This window comes from Moschus berezovskii, chromosome 4, assembly GCF_049115385.1.
Source record: "Moschus berezovskii isolate FMDL1 chromosome 4, NW_MosBer_1.0, whole genome shotgun sequence".
Classification (NCBI taxonomy): Eukaryota; Metazoa; Chordata; class Mammalia; order Artiodactyla; family Moschidae; genus Moschus; species Moschus berezovskii.
Genome location: NC_142463.1, coordinates 64,174,014 through 64,197,915, shown reverse-complemented (window position 1 = coordinate 64,197,915; position 23,902 = coordinate 64,174,014). Strand labels below are relative to the sequence as shown.

Sequence of the window (23,902 nt, the reverse complement as noted above, 5' to 3'; positions counted from 1 at the left end):
TCTTTTATTCTCCACCTCAGCATCACAGTTGTTTCCTTTGTGAACTCTTCTCATAATTTATAATTATTCACTTTTTAATTTAGTTTTCCTTATTTCTACAGGACTTTTTGCCTCACCAGAGCAGGTCCTAGGTCTCCTTTGCTTACTAATGAAATCTCAGCAACTAGCATAGGGCAAGGCACAAAGTAGGCACCCAATATTTTTTGAGTGAATTCATGAGTGAATTAATGTGCTATTCCCTCATGTCCTGAAGAGCTTTCAAAGAAGGAAGTCACAGAAATGATTTCTTAAGCTAGTGTATCCACATCAAGAATCTGTAAAAACTGCAGAAGTTTTCATTACATCCACTGAACTGTTAGTTCTACAAGGACAATTGAAGCTCCATCCCTCCCAGCACAGGGCCTGTCACAAATTAGACATTCATATATATTTGGTGATTGACTGAATAATTAATTCTGATGTGAAATCTTAGGCAAGACACCTATAGTAGGAGGAATTTTACTCTGACAAATTGAGAATTTAGAACGACTTAGAAAGAAACAGTGTTTACAGGAGATTTAAAACCAGGGTGCTATAATGGCAATACAGTATATATGTATTTTCTATTATACTCTTTCTTAAAAGGGACCTGTTGGTTTACCTGGAGAAGTTGGGGTGACTGGAAGCATTGGTGAAAAGGTAATTTCTTTCATTGTTTTGTTCAATAGTAAGGATTCTAAGGTAAACTCAAAAGAGGAATATTCATATGATATTTTATGAATTAGAAATCACTCATAACTTAAAATGCATTACCTATACTGAATCTCTTAAATATATTGAAATATAGCTGATAGTATATATGTTTCTAAATTTTAAAGAACAGAGTACTCTTTTGGTTATAATTATGTGCTTGGAAGGGAAAAGATGAAATAGATGGTCTAGGTATATGACTAGAAAATATTTAAATCTACTTTATGAGAACAAGTCCCTAAAGGAAACAGTTTTGAAAGTGAAGAATAAGTGATCACTTTGCCTGATCCAAGTTTCAGTCACAGTCTCTTTATATCCTCTTGGAATCCAGTATGAAGTTATTCATGGATCTTTTTGGCTATTGTGATGGAAATTGTAATTGGCTTAAAAATTTCCTATAAACCATTATCTTGGGAGTGATTTTCCATATTTAGTTTCAAGTTTAAGAAAGTCTTTTTTGAAAAAAATCAGAAGTATTTCTTTATTTGAAACCAACAAGGACATTTTCTTGAATTGTTTTTAATTGACTCTATGAACTAGAAAATTTTGGACCTTTGACTGAAACCTGACTTGCTGAATGTGACATGGGAACATGGTAATCTAATGCAAGACTACTCTTTGTGAATAATTAAGTACAGCCAGAATTAGAAGTAAATTAGATAATGTTCCAGTTATTTCCATCTGAAGTTGTTAATTTAAGTTAAACAATGTATTTAAAATTCATCCTCCCCCCACCCACATCCAAACTGTTCTCTCCCCAATTTTCTCATTTCTATTGGTCTGCATTTTACCGATCTCTGTTCTCCCAGTGTTCCAGATAGAGTGAACCCATCTTTGCGTTTCCCTTTTCTTCCATCATTGTTGTTAAATCACTGAATCATGTCTGACTCTTTGCGACCCCATGGACTGTAGCCCACCAAGCTCCTCTGTCCATGGGTATTCTCCAGGCAAGAATACTGGAGTGGGTTGTCATGCCCTCTTCCACAGGATCAGCCCAACCCAGGGATTGAACCCGGGCTTCCCATATTGAAGGCAGATTCTTTACTGTCAGAGCCATCATGCTTAAGCCTATTAATAGCTCTACTTTGCTGACAAGATACTACATGATTTTGGCTATTTTAAATATTCACAGTATAAACTTTTCTTGCTCCCCTGCCTCATATTTTATACTTGTACCTATTATTATTCTTACTGTTTTCTTGGTTTAGAGTATCCTCTTCCTTTCCCTGTGTTTATTCAAAGCCAAACTATAGTACTCAGTGAAGTTCTGTCTCCTCCATAAAGTCGTCCCAGATTATTCTATTCCTTCTTGATTTCTTCCTTTCCTGGATGTAGAATAAGTACCACACAATTTAAAATTTTCCTTTAATTGATTCATCTTTCTTAATGACATGTTTCTAATTACTTAACGGTAGAGTCTAAGTCAAATTTCTGTTATATCTCAACGCTCAGTACATTAAAAGTGATTTTTAAATATTTACTGATTTTTTATTAACAATATAAAAATATAAAATGACCTCAGTTCAGAAAAATTTAGATAGCTATAAAACTATCTAAAAGTATAAACTTTTCCATTGTGATTTAGTTACTTCTGTGTTAAATTGTCTTCTACACGAACATGCTGAAAATCTTTCGAATTTTAATGTGAATTAGCTTAGATCTTTAATCTATTGTGGCGTATTTGATTATCATAATTATGGTTAATTGTGTTAAAAGTTTACAGAAATAAAATTTTGTTCAATGATTATACACTTGTTAATTTTTACAGTTTCCTTTCATACTTTCACTATCTTCATATTTTATATGTCTAAAATCATGAGAATTTCTACTTGCAAAACATTAGCATATGATGTATGCTCAATTTTAAATCTTGTTTATTCATAATTTATATATTTTCATTTAGATAAACTTCAGTATTTTATCCCTTGAAAAGCATCGTAAGAGAATTTTAATAATAGTAAAACTCTAGCAACTTTACGGAAAAACTGCAAAATTTGTAAATTTAAAACTTACTGAAAATGAGGATGTTTATGGTCCAGGCTTAGCTCATTCTTGACTAATTTTTTTAATGATTTGAAAGTAGTTTTTAATTTTCTGTGCATTGCATTTTTCATTTACACTTTAATGAAAGTATTTCATATTTTGTAAACTTTGAATTAATGATATTTCATTGTTTTATACTTTAGCTCATTACTGCCAAGAGAAAATATTATGTAATATTATTGATTATAGCAGTATGATCAGTAATATGGCTGAAATGAAAGAATAAGTGAGGAAATAAAATATTTTTTGAAATAAATATATAGCAATTTAAGAGATTTTTATACACTATATTACGTGGTCAAACATTGACAGTCCATCATCAGAATAGACACAATGGTAATTAAATTCAGTTTTTTCTTAAATATTTTGTCAACTCTTAATAATATAAAATAGTTTTATAGATTATTTGTTTTGTCATTGTACAAGTGTATTTGAAAAAGTAGAATAGACTGTGTATTATAAGTGCATTGTATTAATAGTTTGCTATTAAACCACTTTGCCTTCCAAGTTTCTACTGTGTCCTGGAGAGCATTGTTATAAATAATTTGAATTTTGGCTTGCTAATATGTATTTGTTATTTCATTTACATCTTATATAAATGAGACAAATGTATATGTCTCATGGTTTGTGTGTGCAGGTCTGTCCTGACATCTGTAGAATCTAGAATAAGACTATAAATGGATGCCCTGGGGTCAGAGTATAATTAGAAGCCCACATACAATCTGCCTAAACATTTAAAAATTGTAAACCAAACTAATGAGTCAGTAAATAATACATAGTCTGCTCTACTTTTTCACAACTAATCAACATGCCTCAATGTTTTTATTTTTTCTTTTTTTTCAAAAGGGAGAGCGTGGAAGTCCAGGTCCAATAGGTCCCCAGGGGGAAAAGGGTGCAATGGTAAGAACTCAGTAATCTGAAAGATATGTGTCCAAAGAACATAGTAAAGTTATGACATTCCAGAGGTATAATTGCCTTGAATGAAATTCAAGTAAGTGAAAAATGCTATTTTGTAGTAAGTTTCCATTAGAAGTTTTCTTCTAAACTGTTTACATTCGGAATGCTGATTTGCACTCAAAAGCATGCAAATCAGATGGCTTAGTCAAAGGAGCCTATAGTTTTAAGAGAAGAATTAACCATCCTAAATTAGCATATGTGGAGGAATAAGAAAATTCAATTAGGAGCCTACTTTGATTTGACAACTTATAGTTTATATGACACATATCATCATTGCCATCTTTCCGTAAGTTTGTGGTCACAGTGTAATTCTTTTATGTATGAAAGATCAGAGTCTGGAATTCATCTTATGGTCTTATATCTTTAAGATAGTAATACCTGATAAATTTTATATCTGGATTGCAGTTTTTCATTTATTTAAGTTTCTAAATGTGATTGAAAATAGAATTAAGAATTATTTTCAACTAAAGAATCTTGCTTTCAGAAAATGCATTGTAATGGATCTGGTGTACCTATATTATCTGTAATTTCATTTTACATAAATTTTTCTTCACTTTTGACTTCTGTATTACAGGTAAAACACTGTAAGATTACTTTTACCTATCTCCAATTGCTGTTAACTAGGAAATTTAATATACCTTTAAAGGCTTATTAATTTGAGAAATGATTGTCTCCTAAGATAGTCTTTGAAGCATCTGAATATGGTTAATACCACTAAGAGTGTAGTCCTTGTAAAATTTGATAGGCTAGAGTATTTGTTCACAATCACATTTCTTAATTTTTGAATTTCCTGACATTGAAAAGGATATGGTTTCACAATCTGTATATATTTAACATAATGAACATTTATTCACAGCATAACATAACCTAGAGAAAGATGAGGTGAATATTCTCCTCTCAATAGGTTATAATATGTGATTCTGGGCAAAGAGTTTCTAATAAATGTATACACAGCTTCTCTGTAAACATTTTTGTTTCTGTTGTCTATCTCTGGAACATTTCCTGTGGCCTCATGTCTTGGATAGAAGATGGAGAGTTTATCAAATTATCATTTTTAATTACTATTTATCAGTTACTGGTTTGTCTTCAGTGAAAATAATTAGATATGATGGAGAATTCATGCCTCTTATATTTTTGCTTAAATTATAGGGATATCCAGGTCCTCCTGGGGTTCCAGGACCCACGGGTGCCCTGGGCTTACCTGTAAGTACAGAAAAGACTTCTCTTCCCCATCACTGCAAAACACTGTGGAATATAACATGGTGTCTTTTACTTCCTTGCTTCTACTTTTTCTGTTATTTACTGCTCACTTCTAATAGTACAGCTCTGCAACCAATAACCATATATAAGAAAATAGGCAATAATTAACCTTCGAAGTAAGTTGGACAAATCACAAGCACAAGTTCCAACATACTGTTAGAAATTTGCTAATATTCTCCAATTGAAAAAATCCATAGAAAAATTTAGTATTCAAAAATTGAGTTTTTAAAAATTCCATTTGTGTTTACAGGAAAATAATGAAGTCTTGTCTCTAAAGAGAAAGTTTGCTGATTAAAGATTGAAAGTTATTGTGAACTTAAATGAAAAATATGAGCAAGCCTTTGTGATCCCCCAAGTAGAACTATTATCAGAAAGGGTTTGTGCTATTTTGTGAAGCTTCTGTTTTGAAGATAAGCCCAATTTTCCAGCATACTGATAGATATGTATTGATTTCCAAATGAGGAAGACTGATCTAGGGCACGGTTGCTAATATTTTTAGTCGTGTAAGATAAAAAATAGATTTTAGTTCCTGTGAAAGTTCACTGTTTTCATTTTCATCTACCTATATTATACAGATAAATGAACTTTGTTTTCTAAGCAAGTCTTCATTGGAGACGATTAGGTATAAAAAGAGCTCATTGTAATTGAATAATAATGATATCTTCATTGAAGACTATTTTTGTAGCATATTAATTTGGAAAATTTTGTGGCATTTTTCATGGTAAAACAGAAAAATTCCATTTTTATGTGATGGGATTATCATAAACATCTAGAGGAATGAGAAAGAAATCTTGCAAAAGCAGCCATTGCTTCTTTGATGGACCAGGCAGATTAGACTGGTCACATTGGTTAAGTGCATATCTCCCTCCACTACCACTCCATATGTGTTTATCATAAAAACCATGCAGTCAGTGAATATTAAGTACTTCTCATTCTTTTCAGGGTATAAACACTTAGAAATTAAATTTCTCCAAATAGTTCAGTTCAGTTCAGTTCAGTCGCTCAGTCGTGTCCGACTCTCCGCGACCCCATGAACTACAGCACGCCAGGCCTCCCTGTCCATCACCAACTCCCGGAGTACACTCAAACTCATGTCCACAGAGTCGGTGATGCCATCCAGCCATCTCATTCTCCGTCGTCCCCTTCTCCTCCCGCCCCCAACCTTTCCCAGCATCAGAGTCTTTTCCAGTGAGTCAACTCGTCGCATGAGGTGGCCAAAGTATTGCAGTTTCAGCTTTAGCATCAGTCCCTCCAATGAACATCCCGGATTGATCTCCTTTAGAATGGACTGGTTGGATCTCCTTGCAGTATAAGGGACTCTCAAGAGTCTTCTCCAACACCACAGTTCAAAAGCATCGATTCTTCGGCGATCAGCTTTCTTCACAGTCCAACTCTCACATCCATACATGACCACGGGAAAAACCATTGCCTTGACTAGACGGACCTTGGTTGGCAAAGTAATGTCTCTGCTTTTTAATATACTATCAAGGTTGGTCACAACTTTCCTTCTAAGGAGCAAGTGTCTTTTAATTTCATGGCTGCAATCAGCATCTGCAGTGATTTTGGAGCCCAAAAAAATAAAGTCTGACACTGTTTCCACTAGTAGGATATGTCTCCAAATAGTAGGATATGTCAAAGGCAAAGTATTGGGAAAAGCCAATATGATATTTGTTTTTTAAGAATTCCCAGTGAGAATTGCATGTCATAAGAATGGTTATAACTACTATTCTTGTAATATTCCTGTGAATTCTGTAACTGATTTTTAAATTTTCAACATGTAGGGTCATGTGGGGGCAAGAGGACCACCTGGGATTCCAGGTCCTAAAGGACGAAGGGTAAGTTATCGAATCAAGGAAGTACATTAACCTCAAAAAAAAAAAAATTGACATTGTAAATAGTGATGTGTTCAGCAAAAATAGCTTATATTAGACGGAAACATTAATTGCAGTATAATTTATAATCATTTGTACTTATAAAACCATACTTTTCCATTTTGTGTTTTAGAAATTTTACTGACTGAAGAATTCTCTCTTCTCCCAACTTCCAGTTTCATCCACAGGGGGAATTGTGAATGTGAAGATGTTTAAATAAATTATTTTTGTACTCACAAAGAGACTTATATAGCAAGAGATAGTAACAGCATGATAAAGAGTGATAGGAAATAGAATGAGGATACAAAGGATGACTAAGAGTTTACTCACTGTAAATAAGAGGTAATACAATCATTGTCTAATAATTATGCCTAAGAATTAAGTTAAAAACCTTTCATTCTTTAAGTCTTTTAAACATTTAGATCCTGTTTTTTTTCTTTAAAGAAATAAGAACCACCATTTATTACATGCCTGTCATGTGCCAAGCACTTTTACATATACTAATACTCAAAACCAGTCTAAAAGGGGGAGGTATTTATCTCAGATATTATAGTTGAGGAAAATGGGGCTCAGAGAGTTAAGTATATGAACCGTTGACATAGGTCTAGGGCACAACCAGGATTCAAACCTTAGAGTGTCTAACTTCAAAGCCTGTGGTTTTTCAATACCCCATTGAATATTGGAGTACTTTTCCTTGCTTACTTTGAATATGTAGGCTCTAAGAACTCTGTTTTCTTCCTTGGCTTTACCTTGACTTTTACAGCTAGAGAATAAAATATTTTAAAATGCTAAAATAATGACCTCCAAATAACAAAGATTTAAAAAAAACAAACCACCTTCCCATTTTCCATTTGGCAAGTGCGAGAAAGGTGCTTAGTTTAAAATAACAACTTTAGGAACTCGTTGGCAATACAATGATATGGATTTAGCACATTCACTGTTGTGGCTTGGTTTCAATCCCTGATCAGGGAGCTAAGATCCTGCAAGTTGCACAACTTGGCCAAAAAATAAAGTAAGCCCAAAGATGTAATGACTTTAACTTCATGTGCTGTGTTTTAGGTGAAGATTAAAGAAAATGGGCAAATTCTTCTATATCATCACTTCTTTCCTGAAAAACTATTTTCATTTCTGGGTTATGGATTTACAGTCTATAAATAATACTGATGGCCACATCTATTTTAGCCCAAATGAGATTTAGAATAATAAAAAATCATGGAAGATGATCTGTACTCTCATTTTAGTGGTCTGTACTCTGCCAGTGTTCAGTACTTGGTCAGGTCAAATGTGTTTATTCAACCCTGTATTACTCATAGTGGTAAAGTTCAACCAACTTTGTGACAGATGAAAAAAAAAAGCTTTATTTCATTAGCTAAATAATTGAGATATTATTGGTTATCAGGCATACATAAGCCATATGCTTAAGCAGGATATGTTTCTGAATCACTTGTGCTATCTCATGTCTTATGGAAATTTTATTTATCTGTAGTTTAACTTCCCTGTGATCCCTGGGCAAATTATTACTCTTTTCTGGTTTGACACTTTGTCCTCATCTCTCACCTCCTCAAAGGTCTCTCTCATCCTCCAGATACATTTTACTGATATGTTTCCAGATGACTCCTCATTTGCATTTAAAGTGCACCCAGTATGTCTTAAGCAAAGTTTTAGTTTAGAAATACGGGCTTCATTTAGTACAAAAGTGCTCCCCTTACAGGAGAATATTTCGTGTAATCAGTCAACATTGGGAATACAAAAAGAACTGAAGACCAGAATATTAAGGAAAAAATATAGTATTATGAAGTACCATTCTAGTTCTCACCTAGTATCTTCTTCTCCCATCAACCTATTTTCTCATCTATTCTCCAGTATAGATGTGATCATAATGCATATCATTTCAAATGTTTTTCACTCACAAAAATTTGAGAATTTCTGTCCAGCCTACATGGATAAATGCAAAAGTTATTTGGGTGGAGATGCCTGTGCCCCAACCTTTCCTTGCTACCCCAAAGACTGAAGAGGTCAATATTTCCAGCACACCTGTAACACTTTATGACACACAACTGTGTCACAGTACATTGGAGGGGAAGCTAGACACATTTTCATGGAGACTATACAAAGAACTCTCATTATGAAACTAGGGCTTATACGCCCTTGCTGTTCTGCCTGTGATTTGTACTTTTATCATATGTGAATATGTGAACGTCATGAATGGTAGGACTACAACCCAAGGATTCTGCTTCTCTGTCTGATTCTCTGCTATCCATCCATCTGCCATTCATCTGTCTAACATTTACTGATTTAATACAGTCTGTCAAACTCTCCTACTATCTTGGGGAATTCAAGGTTAACTATTCCTTAGATATAAGCCACATGATTTCATGGTTTAATGACTTACAGTCAGTGGCTTTTAAAGCTTCATGCAATATTGACAGGGAATAGCAAAAGCTCAGGCAAGCAACAATACCTGCCATCTCAGGAAACAATCTAAACAACTTAGTATCGAGAAAACTTTTCTAACTTGTTTTGTGAAGATTGTATAATCCTGCCCCTTATAAAAGATAACAGGATTGACTGAAAATGTTCATGTAGTTTGAGATTGTTAGATGGGAGAGTTACCTGTAGCCTGTAGTGACTTATTTTCCTTTCTTGGGCTCTGACATCACGGTGGACGGACTGCAACCATGAAATTAAAAGATGCTTGCTCCTTGGAAGAAAAGTTATGACAAACCTAGATAGCATATTAAAAAGCAGAGACATCACTTTGCCAACAAAGGTCCATACAATCAAAACTATGGTTTTTCCAGTAGTCACGTACAGATGTAAGAGTTGGACCATAAGGAGGGCTGAGCACCGAAGAACTGATGCTTTTGAATTGTGGTTCTGGAGAAGACTCTTCAGAGTCCTTTGGACAGCAAGATCAACCTATCAATTCTAAAGGAGATAAACCCTGAATATTCATTGGAAGGACTGATGCTGAAGTTGCAATACTTTGGCCACCTGATTCGAAGAGCTGACTCATTGAAAAAGACCCTGATGCTGGGAAAGACTGAAGGCAGGAGAAGAAGGGGGAAACAGAGGATGAGATGGTTGGATGGAATCACTGACTCCATGGACATGAATTGGAGCAAACTCTGGGAGACAGGGAAGCCTGGTGTGCAGTCCATGAGGTTGCAAAGAGCCAGACACAATCTAGAGACTGAACAACAAACCTGTAGCTGACTTTTAACTTTTCCAAAAGAGGACAAAAAAAGATTAGATTTTTTTTTTTTTACTTAGCCAGAATACATTCTTCAAGAGCTTTATATTATAGCTAGTGAGATACTTTAAGGCAAGGACTAGAAAGAATAACTTTATACCCAATTAGGTACCTATTATAATACAGGTTGTCTAGTCTTCTTAGAACTTGACCTGAAGCTTGTTGTCTCAGGAGTCAGAGAAGGCATATACAGTAACCCAAGGATAACTTCTACAACCAATATCGAAGTGAAAGTTATAAATGTTGATAAAGCTAAGCTTTAGTTAATTATACCAACCCTTAACTGTAGCATTGGGAGGACCAGGCTTTTCAAGAGTTCTGCCAGTCTTAACATGGAGTCAGAATTTTTATCTTCTCCCCACTCCCCACTTTCTGCCATAAGCAAACTTACATTTCCAGTTTGATTTTATATTAATGCTGTCATAATTCTACTGGTTAATGTTAACAAAATATCCAAGAAAGTCAGAAATTTCATGTTACAAAAGAGTTAAATGCCTGGTTACCAGTGGACACACTTCTAGATCGTACTTGTTTCCTGTGGTATTTTAGAATGCTAACTACTCATTTCTTTTCATACTTTCTCAGTCACATTCTATTATTACTCCAAAAAATTTTGGAAAGTGTTTTCCTAAAGAGAAGAAAAAAGGAAAAGGGTATAGAAGGTGTTAGGGAAAGAATCAATATAGGCTACTAATTTTTAAGGTAAAGGTAATTATTAGAACAAGGTCCTGCAAGATTGCACTTGAAACTTCAGTCATCCTTTAGGTTTGGTTTTTCTTCCATCTGCAGTTACTTAGCTGTCAAACATTCCAAGGAAGCCCCCACCTCAGGATCTTTGCAGTTGCTATTGCTCCTACCAGAATGATCTTTCCCAAGTTATTCGCATACCCTCAGTCTAATCTCCTTCAGGTCTAGCCACATGTCACTTGAGAGCGTTCTCAAACACCCCTCTAGAGTAGCCCCCCTCCCCACCTTAGATTCTTTCTAGTCTCTTAAACTTCTTTATCTTTCTTCATTATACCTGACTACCAATAGTCATTTTATATTGTAATTATATATATATATATATATATTTGCTTGTTTATAAATTCAGGGATTTGTCTCTTCTCCCAGCTGGTCCTCAATAAATGTTTGTTAAGTGAATAGCACTTTGAAAGTCACGTATCTATTAAGTCCACACTCCTCATTCTGACATTCAGGGTCCTATACATTCAGAGTTTAACTTAGTTTTGCAGTCTTTTATGGGAAAATAGGGTCAAAAGTAAGCTGGGGATATGTCATGGAGTCCCTTAAATACAGGCTGAGAAATTGTAGCACTGGAGATATGGCTATGGCTCTAGTATGCCCAGTGGAGCTATACAGCCTCATGGAGTGTGAGTCTTCTCTCCAATCCCATGAATGTTCCCAACAGGATCAGGGTATGCAGTTACCCTAAGAGTACCCTGGAATAGGGTCCTATTACAGTAAGCAGCTTTATAATAGTGTAAAGTTAAACTAAGTTGGCCTCAGATGGGATACAGTAGAAGGTGCTAAAGCCTATGGGGCTCCTTCAAATCATCATGTTATATTAGGAAATTTTTATCACTGTTTTGTATATAAATCTTCGCTGCCTCCTCATTGTTTATGGATTCAACTATAAATTCCAGTCCTTCACCTTTTAAATCCCAGTCTTTCTACAATTATCTATTAATATAGAAATACTAAAAAATGCTCAGTGTAATCAATAACTAAGGTTAAACGAACTACATTTTTCATTCTTGCATATTTTCTTTCTGCCTCTGTATCCTTTTCTCATACTATCCCTCTATTTAGAATTTCTTCCAGAGAATGATCTCTGACTGTCATAATAATACCTCCATTCCCTTTACAACCTGTGAAAGCTCTCTCCCTCCTTTGAATCACTTTACCCCTTAACACACCTTATCTCTGCCTATATTATAGTTGCTTTTGTAATTTACCTTATATCATAATATGGATCCCCATAACATTTAATGCAGCGCCTTTTTCACAGTTAATGTTCAGTTAATGGTTGTAGAATTTGATTAATTCTCTTTAAAAGGACTTTAAGATCTTCCAAGGACAGTTATAATTTTGTCAAGGAATGTATACCATCTTTCTTAGAGAATAACTTTTGCAACTAATATTCACAGCTAATTACTGATTTAGTATTGATAGCAACACAGCTCAGAAATTTTAAACATACATGAACATTCTCAGCAGCATTTCCTGTTCCTTTTCTGTGCCCATGGCCATCTTTCAGTTGTCAGACAGGTGCATGGTAGAGAACATGCAGTCAGCATTCATTTCCTAATAAAGTAGCAAGAAGAGTGCCATTCTAAAAATACAAAACAAGAAGACTGTTCGGACAAACCAGCTACTTTAAAGTTACTTCAGTTGTTTTTAGGATAAATTCTGGATTTCTGTAGAGTAAGTGATAAGGTAAACAAAATACTTAAATAGCAAATCTATATTACAGCCACCTGCCTCAACAACTCAATCAGCTGTTTTTGTGGTTACCTGATTTACAATTTTGCATTAAATCTTGAAAACACTGACCTGATTCTCCTATGCAAATGAGTTCACCCATATACCAGCTGTATTCTTTTCTGTGTTCCTGGCACAGAAACAAGCAAAAGGAGTTTGTCAGCTATTGAGGGCAATGTCTCCTTTTGTATGAATGCATAACAGTACAAAAGAAACATGTAAAATTAACAACAGGATGTTTTTTTCATCTCTAGGGACCAAGAGGACCAGATGGTCCCTTAGGAGAACAGGGTATACAAGGTACCAAGGTAATCATTTCTTTTCTCATTTCATATGCAGTTCAATATTTTTGAGCCTGTATTTCCTACATGTCTAAACACTGATGTATTTTCTTATAAAAGTATGATTCTAATTTTTAAGTCTAATTATGAAACATACATAAAGTTTTTACTATACTCACAGAAATGTGTTTTTTTGTTTTTGAAGTATGTATTTAATGTCTTACTTTTTTGATATGTGAGTGTATGTATGAAAGGACATAATTCCCATTCTTATTAACTCATCTGTTGTTGATTCTTGTTAGGGTGAAATAGGAGATCAAGGAAAAAGAGGGCCTCATGGTCTTATTGTAAGTAGTAAAATATTTCACATTAACAATAAACATATAAAATCTTCCGTTTATCTTGGTCTGTGATTCATATTTGAGGAGGGAGCTACTTGACCCAGGCATTTTCTTTCTCGTGTAGGGTAAGACTGGAAACCCTGGAGAGAGAGGAGTTCAAGGAAAACCAGTAAGTAATTAAAAATAATCAAACCATAAATATATTTTACCCACTTTATCCTCTGATACAACTCTTGTTTAGTAATCAGTATGTTAGACTAAAAGAATGCAAGTTATTTTCCCCCTTTAGTCCTTAGGTCATTCTTTCATTGGGGCAAATTGCTTACTCATTCTGGGCCTTTTCTGTACCTACCTATAAACTGATAGTGGTAATGGACACTTTAACTTCATCTGATTGTGATAGTTTTTCTGTAAAACCCATTTCAAGATAAGGTAGTGTGATATCATATAAATATAATGGAACATTATGAAGCTAATGTAAGAAACTTCTTTGAGGCCTCATGCCTAGTTTCCTTTTAACTCAACTTGTGTTGTTTGGACCCTTGGAGTGTGGAGCTGTGTGTGTCTTTATATTTCCCATGGCCCTACTCTAATAAGAGTTTTTAATATCATATAATGCTAAATATTTTCCTACCATCAAAAAGCTCAGAATTGTACAATTTTTTCTCTGGGACACAAGTTCTGTGGTTATCAATATTAATTAAAGGGAAGAAAATGTATTTTTAAAAAGAAATATATTCACACACACATGTATGTTACTCAGTTCAGTTCAGTTCAGTCGCTCAGTCGTGTCCTACTCTTTGCAACCCCATGAATCACAGCATGCCAGGCCTCCCTGTCCATCACCAACTCCCGGAGTTCACTTAAACTCAATATGTACATGTATAATTTTGAATACACGAGCTTAAACGTATGGGTTTTTTATTTCATTTTAAACATAATTTTTAATGTAACTTTGATTTGTTATATACATATATGTATAAATTAAAGTTATACAATTTAAATATACTGCAACTGAATAGTCAGAAAAGGATAAGACAAAATTGTTTTAGTTGCTGTAGTAGTTATCACTAATGTCACTGGATTTACTTGTTTGTCTATGAAATCTGCTGCCCCCTGCCTGTTGTTTCCCATAATAGCATTACATTTGACAATGGTCAAACCTACAGTAGCAGAGACTTAAAAGAGAAAAACGGTTGTATCCAGGGAAAGAACTTTTTTGTGAGAATATATTATTAATTGAAGTCACCCTGGAAGACTATTTCTGAGTATTAATATTCATCATCTGAGTTTCTCTTATATCAATGTAAACAGTGTTTCTGGAGATTCTTCCATGTTGCTGCACTGTACACAAAATTAACATTTGGGATGAATGGAAACATTTAGAGGTTTTCAAGTCTGTTCTTCTTATTTTAGAAAAATGAAACAAGGAGAAATTAAATTACTTACACATATTGTACATTGCTGACATTCCTTAGATTTAACCTTCATGCTCAGCTTATCACATATGCCTGGATAAATACAAAATTAGATATCTGGTTTCCTCAATCAAAAATGGTTGAGGAAAACAAATGGTTCTTACTGGAACCGTTTTGTAACTAGCTTACAGCAAACAAGTCTCAGATTAGTGCAAGAGTAAAGTTACATTAGCAGATGACAGTACAAAATGAGTTAATACTAACTGTTGAGGTTTACTTAGATTTATACATGCATCAGCCCCTTGGACTTGATTGAACTGAAAGAGACTTGAAAGCTGAAGAAAACTAGGATCAATCAATCCAACAAATCCAGATGCCCCCGAAATATATTTGATCCTGAACAGTAATCTCAGTGTCTCTAGTCATTTTTTCACTGTCAACAATCAGACAGTGCTTATAATAGAAGGATACACTGGATGTCAGATTGACCTTTGTTTTAGTGCATGCTGCTAATAATGTGTAGTCTTGGCTAGGTTGGTTAGCTATTCAGATCATATTTTCTTCATGTGTAAAATAGACATCTCTAAATTGTCATGGAATTGATGCTTTTGAACTGTGGAATTGGAGAAGACTCTTGAGAGTCCCTTGGACAGCAAGGATATCCAACCAGTCCATCCAAAAGGAAATCAGTCCTGAATATTCATTGGAAGAACCGATGCCGAAGCTGAAACTCCAATACTTTGGCCACCTGATGCAAGGAACTGACTCATTTGAAAAGACCCTAATGCTGGGAATGATTGAAGTGGGGAGGAGAAGAGGACAACAGAGGATGAGATGGTTGGATGGCATCACCGACTCAATGGACATGAGTTTGAGTAAGCTGCAGGAGTTGGTGATGGACAGGGATTCCTGGCGTGCTGCAGTCCATGGGATCGCAAAGAGTCAGACACTACTGAGCGACTAAACTGAACTGAACTGACTGAAATTGTCATAATGCTAAAACTAGCTATTACATGAAAATTGCTAGCACATATAGTTCTCAGCTAGTCCAAATAAACAGAAGTATACTTGTTATGTTGTTGTTCAGTTGCTCAGTCATGTCCGACTCTTTGCAACCCCATGGACTGTAGCACACCAGACTTCCTTGTCCTTCACTATCTCTCAGTGCTCAAGCTCATGTCCGTTGAGTCAGTGATGCTATCTAACCATCTCATCCTCTACTGCCATCTTCTCCATTTGCCTTCCATCTTTTCCAGCATCAGGACCTTTTCCAATGAGTCAGCTCTTCACATCAGGTATTGGAGCTTCAGCATTAGTATCAGTCCTTCTAGTGAATATTCAGGATAGATCTCATTTAGAATTGACTGGTTTGATTGCCTTGCAGTCCAAGGGACTCTGAAGAGTCTTCTCCAGAACCACAGTTCAAAAGCATCAATTCCTCAGCGTTCAACTTTCTTTATGGCCCAGCTCTCACATCTGTGCATCACTACTGGAAAAGCCATAGCTTTTACTGTACAGACCTTTGTTGGCAAAGTGATGTCTCTGCTTTTTAATGCACTGTCCAGGTTTGTCATAGCTTTTCTTCCAAGGAGGAGGCATCTTTTACTTTCATGGCTACAGTCACCACCTGCAGTGATTTTGGAGCCCAAGGAAATAAAATCTGCTACTGTTTTAATTTTTTCCCTATCTATTTTCTGTGAAGTGATGGGACCAGATACCATGATCTTAGTTTTTTGAATGTTGAGTTTCAGGCCAGCTTCTTGACTCTCCTCTTTAACCATCATCAAAAGGCTTTTTATTTCCTCTTCATTTTCTGCCATTAGGGTGGTATCATCTGCATATCTGAAGTTACTGATATTTCTCCTGGGAATCTTGATTCCAGCTTATGGTTCATCCAGCCCAGAATTTTGCATGATGTACTCTGCATATAAGTTAAATAAGTACGATGACAATATATAGCCTTGATGTACTCCTTTCCTAATTGGGAACCAATCCATTATTCCATGTCTGATTCTAACTGTTGCTTCTTGACCTGCCTACACATTTCTCAGGAGGCAGGTAAAGTGGCTGGTATTCCCATCTCTTTAAGAGTTTTCCACAGTTTGTTGTGAGTCAAAGGCCTTAGCATAGTCAATGAAGCAGAAGTAGATATTTTTCTGGAATTCCTTTGCTTTTTATGTGATCCAACAGATGTTGGCAATTTGATCTTTGATTCCTCTGTCTTTTCTAAATCCAAATTGTACGTTTGGAAGTTCTCAGTTCACATACTGTTGAAACCTAGCTTGGAGAATTTTGAGCATTAACTTACTTGCTTGTAAGATGAGTGTAGTTGTGTAGTAGTTTGAGCATTCTTTGACATTGTTTTTCTTTGGAATTGGATGAAAACTGACTTTATCCACATTTGTCTATGAGCCAATGTTATTTCCTATACTTTTCTTCCATCTGCATGTATATCTGACTCAAAGAGAGAATCAAGAAGAAAGGACATGATGCATTGTGTTATTAAGGTCATAAAGTCCACATAGCATTAGTTTTCTAAATCTTATAAAAGGAACGATGGCATCACCGACTCTGTGGACATGAGTTTGAGTGTACTGCGGGAGTTGGTGATGGACAGGGAGGCCTGGCGTGCTGTGATTCATGGGGTAGCGGAGAGTCGGACACGACTGAGCGACTGAAATGAACTGAACTGAACTGAACTGAACAGTTCATTCATCATTGATTTTTATTTAGATACTCTTTCAGTTGATGAGATAGGGGTATTAAATCCTCTGCCTTCGATTTTTGTATTTGTCTATGACTCTAATTCTTTCAGATTTTGCTTTATACATTTTGAAACTATTTTTAGAGTATTTATATATGGTTATTATGTCTTCCCAATCAACAGACCCTTTTATTATTACAAAATGTTCTTCTTCCTTTCTGGTAATACTTTTTTATTTTGAAATCTACCTTATTTGATATGAGTCTCTCTAGCTGTTTGCATGGCATATGTTTTCCATTCATTTATTTTCAAGCTATCTGTGCCTTGATGTTTAAAGTGAGTGTCTTAAAGTTACATCTTGCCTTTTAATTCATCCTGACAACCTCTGCCCTTTAATTAGTGTTTGCTCCATTTCCACCTAATGTAGTTATTGATATAATTGCATTTAGGCCTATCATTTTATGACAGTTTTTCCTTTGTCATGGTGGTGGCATTCAGTGCCTTCTTTGCTGTTGTTCAGGAGTGTCCAGTTCTTTGTGACCCCGTGGACTGCAGCACGCCAGGCTTCCCTGTCTTTCACCATCTCCCTGATGCCTTCTTTAGGCATTGGATAACTTTGAGAACTCCATTTTAATTTGGCTATTGATTTTTTAGCTATACTTCTTTTCATTATTACTTTTAAGTTGTTATTCTAGGTCAGAAGTCAGCGAGCTATCTCTGTAAAGAGCCACAGAATATCTTAACCTTTGCAGCCGTGTGTTCTCTGATGCAACTACTCAGCTCTAGTGTCATCATAGTGTGAAAGCAACCATAGACAGTACATAAAGAATGAGCATGATTGTTCAAAAAAATTATTTACAAAATCAGGTGATGGTCCAAATTTGGCACTCAGACTGTAGTTTGCCAACAACTGATTTAGGAGTCACAGTCTAGGGTTCTAATGTCTACTTAGAGTTAATGTAGTAATACTTAACATAATAGTAAGAATCGTGTGGCCATATAAACTTGTTTACCAGCATCCTGTCTTATATGCTATACTTGTTTTATGTATTATATTTCTATATATGTTATAAACCCCACATTTCAAAGTTAAAATTCTACTTTAATATAAATAGAATATTTTTTGTCTTACTATAAATGAAATACATGTTTTAGAGATATTTAGAAGGGAAGTAGTGATTTTTAAATGTATCCATGCATTTACTCTTTCTGGTGCTCTTAATTCTTTCTATATATGCACATTTCTAACAGGTATATGTCCCTGAAGCCTGTAGAATTTCCTTTAGATTTCTTATAGCCAAGCTCTTTTAGTGATAAATTCTCTTAGTTTTTTGTTATTTCACCTTAATTCTTGAAGGATATTTTCACTGATTACAGAATTCTGGGTCAACAAAGTTAATTTGTTTTTGTTTTTGCTTCCATTCAGTACTATTTCCATTCAGTGCTGTAAAAATGACATGCCATTTATTTTTGGCCTGCATTATTTCTGAAGAGAGGTCTACACCTATCTTTATCATTATTCCCCTGCATATAATGTATCATTTTTCTCTGACTGTTTTCAAGACTCTCTCTTTATCTTTGGTTTTCAGTAGTTTGATTATTATGTACCTAGATGAATTTTCTTCACATTTATCCAGCTTGAGGTTTGCTGAGTTTTTTTGCATGTGTAAATTAGCTTTCACTAAATTTGGAAATTTTAAAATTTTTTTCCAAAAATTTTTTCTATACCATTTTCTCTCTTCTTTCCTTCTTGTATTCTAGTTAAATATATGTTAGTCATTCTGATTACCTTAGGTCCCTGGGGCCTTATTCATTCCTAATTCATCTTTCTTCTTCCTGTTTTTTTTTTTTTTAATTGGATAACCTAAATCTATCTTCTCTAACTTGTTAGGGAAGCCCTTTTAATTTTATCCTTGATATTTTATTTTAAATTTTTATCTGGACATTTAATTTTCAGTTCTATAATTGTCATTGTTTCTTTTTATAGATACTCTTTTTATTCTGAGATTTCCTGTTTATTTATCAGAAGTACATTTTTGTTTACATGAGTGAGCATTTTTATATTAACTACTTTAAATTTGTTGTGTGATACATCTAAAATCTGTATTATCTTGAGTCTGGTTTCCATTAATTGCCTTTTCTTATAAATATGGAAAATTTTCCCTGTCAAGTAATTTTGAACTCTATCCTGAATATTTTGACTTATTCATTGTAGAGACTCTAAAGTCTGTTATATTTCTTTGAAAAGCATTGTTTGTTTTTTAATTTGGCAGGCATTTAACTTGGTGATAAAACTCCAAGTTTTCTCTCCTCTGTGAGTAGATGGCTGGTGAAATCTCTGTTAAGTGCTTTTAACCTTGTCTGGTCAACCTAGAGTCTGACATACCAATGCAAATCTACACATGATTATTTAAAATAGAAGGGCACTGAATATTTGATTTCTCAAGGAAATCAGTAAAAAGCAGTTTAGTATAGTGAAAGAGCTTGACATTGGAATCAGACATATTCAAAGGTAGATTCTGCTTCTTCCACTTACAGCTGTTTTGACTTAGTACAAATTATTTGACCTTTCTGAGCTTCAGTTTTCCCATCAGTAAAATGAGATACGTTTATAGTTATAAAAAAATCATGCTCATTATGTTCTTAGCACAGGCCCTCAATAAATAGAAACCTCTATAGTTATTATCCTCCTGGTCATCATTGGCATCATTGCTGATATGCGTCATAGAGCAAGGAGTTGTACTACAGATAATGTATTTCAGTAGCTGTGTAGCCTTAAAGGGAATCTGAGAAGCCTTAAAAGGAATTTTTACTTTGTTCCAGCTTGTTCTCTTCTTTTTCATCTCCAATAAAAATAATTAGGGTCCATTTAGATCATTTCATAGCTTTGCCAAACAGCATTTATGCAGCATTAACAGTATTAAAAATACATATCAAGCTTAATATTGTGTGCAGACACACTTTACAAAGCAAATTGGGCAGGTATTATTTAAGGTTCTAAATGCTTTATGTTTCAAATGGTATATCAGGCATAGAGGGATCCCTTATATTGATCTGGTCTTAATTTAGGAGTATATGGGTAACATGATTTTCATGACTGAAACATGGTCTTAGTCGGATGAAAGTCCACAAGATTTTACATATCTCCCTTTCTTTAATCGCTTCACCAGTGGCTCAGCAGTAAAGAATCCACCTTCAATGCAGGATGCAGGTTCAATTCTGGGTTGGGAAGATCCCCTGGAGAAGGAAATGGCAACTCTCTCCAGTATTCTTGCCTGGAGAATCCCATGGACAGAGGAGCCTGGCGGACTATAGTCCACAGGGTCACAAAAGAGTCAGACACAAATGAGCAACCAAACAACAACTACTTTCTCTAATCAGACAATCACATGTAACGAAACATAGCGTTGATGATTCTAAGTTAGATTCTTTGTTCCTAGAAATTTTTAATATCTTCCAATTTAATATCAATTTTTAGATTTTAAGTTTAAGATAAAAGGATAATTGTGATCTGCTATATAATTGCCAAACTTCCCAAAGGCAATAATTTAGAAGAGTATGAGTAACAAATTGCAAATAGACAAGGGCAGTATTTTATATATCATTAGTAGTCATCAGTATCTGGTACACAGTACATGCTCAGTTATACTTTGAATGGAAGGATCAAAGAGGACGTGGAATATGATTTAGAGTTTTATAGTCCTGGTGGCTCAGACAATAAAGAACCCTCCTCCAATATAGACCTGGGTTCGATTCATGGGTTGGGAAGATGCCCTGGAGAAGGAAACGGCTACCCACTCCATTGTTCTTGCCTGGAGAATTCCATGGATGGAGGAGCCTGACAGGCTACAGTTCATGGGGTCACAAAGAGTAGGATATGACAGAGCGATTTTCACTTTACATACCATTTTAGAATATACCTCCATGTCTAAGATTCAATTTTATGTTACCATGGATAGCATGAGGTAAAAATGGGATAAAGAACATTGGAGAGGTCCAATTTGATCATTTCTGGTCATCTAGGTTCTGAGACCCTTGTGCCTTCCCAGGCTATAAGAGCGTAAGTCACACTCCTTTATTTCTTCCCTGGAAAATCCCACGGACAGAGGAACCTGGCAGTCTACAGTCCATGATCACAAAGAGTTAGATATGAGTGACTGACCTTACACACAGATATAAAGAACTCCTATGACTCAATGACAGGATAATAAATAAGTGGCAAAATGAGCAAAAGACTTGAGTAAGCATTCCTCTAAAGAAGATATATAAATGGCCAATAAATACATTAAAAGATTCTCAGTATCACTGGTCTTTAGGGAAATGCAAATCAAGACCACACAGAGATAATACTTCCCACCCAGGTTAACTATTATCCCTCTCTCTTATACACACACACACACCCCTACACCTATATATGAAGAAAAAATAATCAGTGCTGACAAGGATGTGGAGAAATAGGAATCCTTGTGCCCTTCTGGTAGGGATGTAAAATGGTGGGGCTGCTGTGAAAAACAGTTTGCCCAGCTCCTCAAATTGTTGAGCATAGAGTTATATATTATCCATTAACCCATATAATTCACTTCTAGTTGCCCCAAAGAATGTAAAGAACAGATACAAACAAATACTTGTATATTAATGTTTATAGGAGTGTTAGACATAATAACCAAAGTGTAGAAAACCTGAAGTGTTTATTGATGATTAATGGATAAACAAAATGTGGTATATACATACAACAGAATATTATTCAACCTTAAAAAGGAAGAAAGTCTTGACACATATTACAAATGGATGGATCTTTATGCTACATGAAATAATCCAGACACAAAAGAAGAAATATTGTATGATTCCATGTATATAAGATCCTTTAAGTACCTACTTTGACTACTTAAAGTCAAATTCATAGAGACAGAAAGTAGAATTGTGGTTGCCAGGGGAGGCGGGTGGGGGATAGGGAGCTATTTAATGGGTACAGAGTTTCTGTTTGGAAAGATAAAAATTCTGAAAGTGAATGGTAGTTATAATGGTGGACACAACAATGTGAATATATTAATGCCACAGTACTCTAAATTTACACGTACTGTACACTTTAAAATTATTAAAATGGTGGATTATATGAGATACGTATTTTACCACAAAATAAAAAATTAAGAATAGATAAAGATAGAAAAATTAGATGGGAGGATCTTAAAAGAAAGCTGAGGTATGGAAACTAAAACCTTTTCAAGCATCGTTTTTTCTCTAAGCTTTACCTTTGTTTATTCAGGGTTTACAAGGACCCCCAGGGAGTACTGGAGACAGGGGACTTACAGGAGAACCAGTAAGTATATGTTTATATGTTTCTAATTGTGTTTTTCTCATAATGTATTTTACCTGTCTCTTATTATTGCTCTGTTGTTCTGTGGCTGATATGTTTTGGAAATCAGCATTTATCATGGGCAGCTAATTATAAGAATGAGTATTTTGCTGTGAAGATAATTTATTGTGCCTTCCTGGTTTCATAAAGTCAATTTGGTTCTGTTTCTCTGGAACCATTAAAACTTCATGTATTTCTATTTTCAACAAATATAATTCTGTTTTATTGACTCTCAGAATTTTTTTCTTAACAGTTTGCTGTTTATATAATAATTATTATACTCCCCCCTACACATACACACAAAAATCACACTTATGAGGGCAACTCTATAATAAAAGACCATATAGAGAAACCAGACTCCACACATAATGCGCCAAAATGTGGGAACTCGACAGAAATGCTAGTAGGTCAATAATTCAAAAACTTGCATCACATTTTCATACATATGACTCAGTTATAGATTTTCCATGGAAAATGAACTGTGAAAATGAAATACCTTGCCACACCTTCTTTCTCACAATATATTCTTTATTGCCTATGAAGTCATTCTTCTGGCTAATGGTATCAGATGTAATATACAGTAACATGCTCCTAAGATTTGCAATACAAATAGTCTTTGAAACTACTGTGTGGTTGATCTTATCCATCACATGACACAAAAGTTTATAAGTGGTTTTTGCACAGTTCATTTAGCTAGTATGAAGGGGACAATTCTAATAGTCAAAGAACTATTCTTACCCATCTGTGTTCATTTCCTGCTTTATATATTTAACCTGTGGTATAAGCTCTTCAAACAATAAGTAAAGATTTGACCATGTGTGTAATTTTTCTAATATAGAATCTTAAATGTGATATTGATTTTATCAAACTAAACTCTTCTCAGTTTTCTCTGGTTTGTATCCCTTAACCTGCCATCCCAGTTCAAATATTTATTGAATCAAAAATCAAGCAAATATCTAAATATCTCTTTCTTATAAAGAGAGTATAGCCTCTTTATAAGAGACCATTTTTTTTTCATCTTTGCCATCCTCTTTCCTAGTACAGTGTCTGGCATATTTATCTATCTAGAACAGAAAAGGAAAGACTAGAGATTTCTTCAAGAAAATTAGAGATACCAAGGGAACATTTCATGCAAAGATGGGCTCGATAAAGAACAGAAATGGTAGGGACCTAACAGAAGCAGAGGATATTTAGAAGAGGTGGCAAGA

General features: G+C 34.8%; 1 protein-coding gene across 1 annotated transcript in view; it reads left to right on the top strand.

The window, feature by feature from the left end:
• The window catches only part of COL24A1 (collagen type XXIV alpha 1 chain), a 440,433-nt gene that overhangs the window by 261,363 nt on the left and 155,168 nt on the right, over nucleotides 1-23,902 (top strand). The window contains exons 25-32 of the mRNA XM_055403313.2: nucleotides 625-678; nucleotides 3,619-3,672; nucleotides 4,879-4,932; nucleotides 6,771-6,824; nucleotides 12,852-12,905; nucleotides 13,181-13,225; nucleotides 13,344-13,388; nucleotides 22,605-22,658. Of these exons, the coding sequence (XP_055259288.2) occupies nucleotides 625-678; nucleotides 3,619-3,672; nucleotides 4,879-4,932; nucleotides 6,771-6,824; nucleotides 12,852-12,905; nucleotides 13,181-13,225; nucleotides 13,344-13,388; nucleotides 22,605-22,658 (414 nt within the window). The remainder of the gene's footprint in view (nucleotides 1-624; nucleotides 679-3,618; nucleotides 3,673-4,878; nucleotides 4,933-6,770; nucleotides 6,825-12,851; nucleotides 12,906-13,180; nucleotides 13,226-13,343; nucleotides 13,389-22,604; nucleotides 22,659-23,902) is intronic.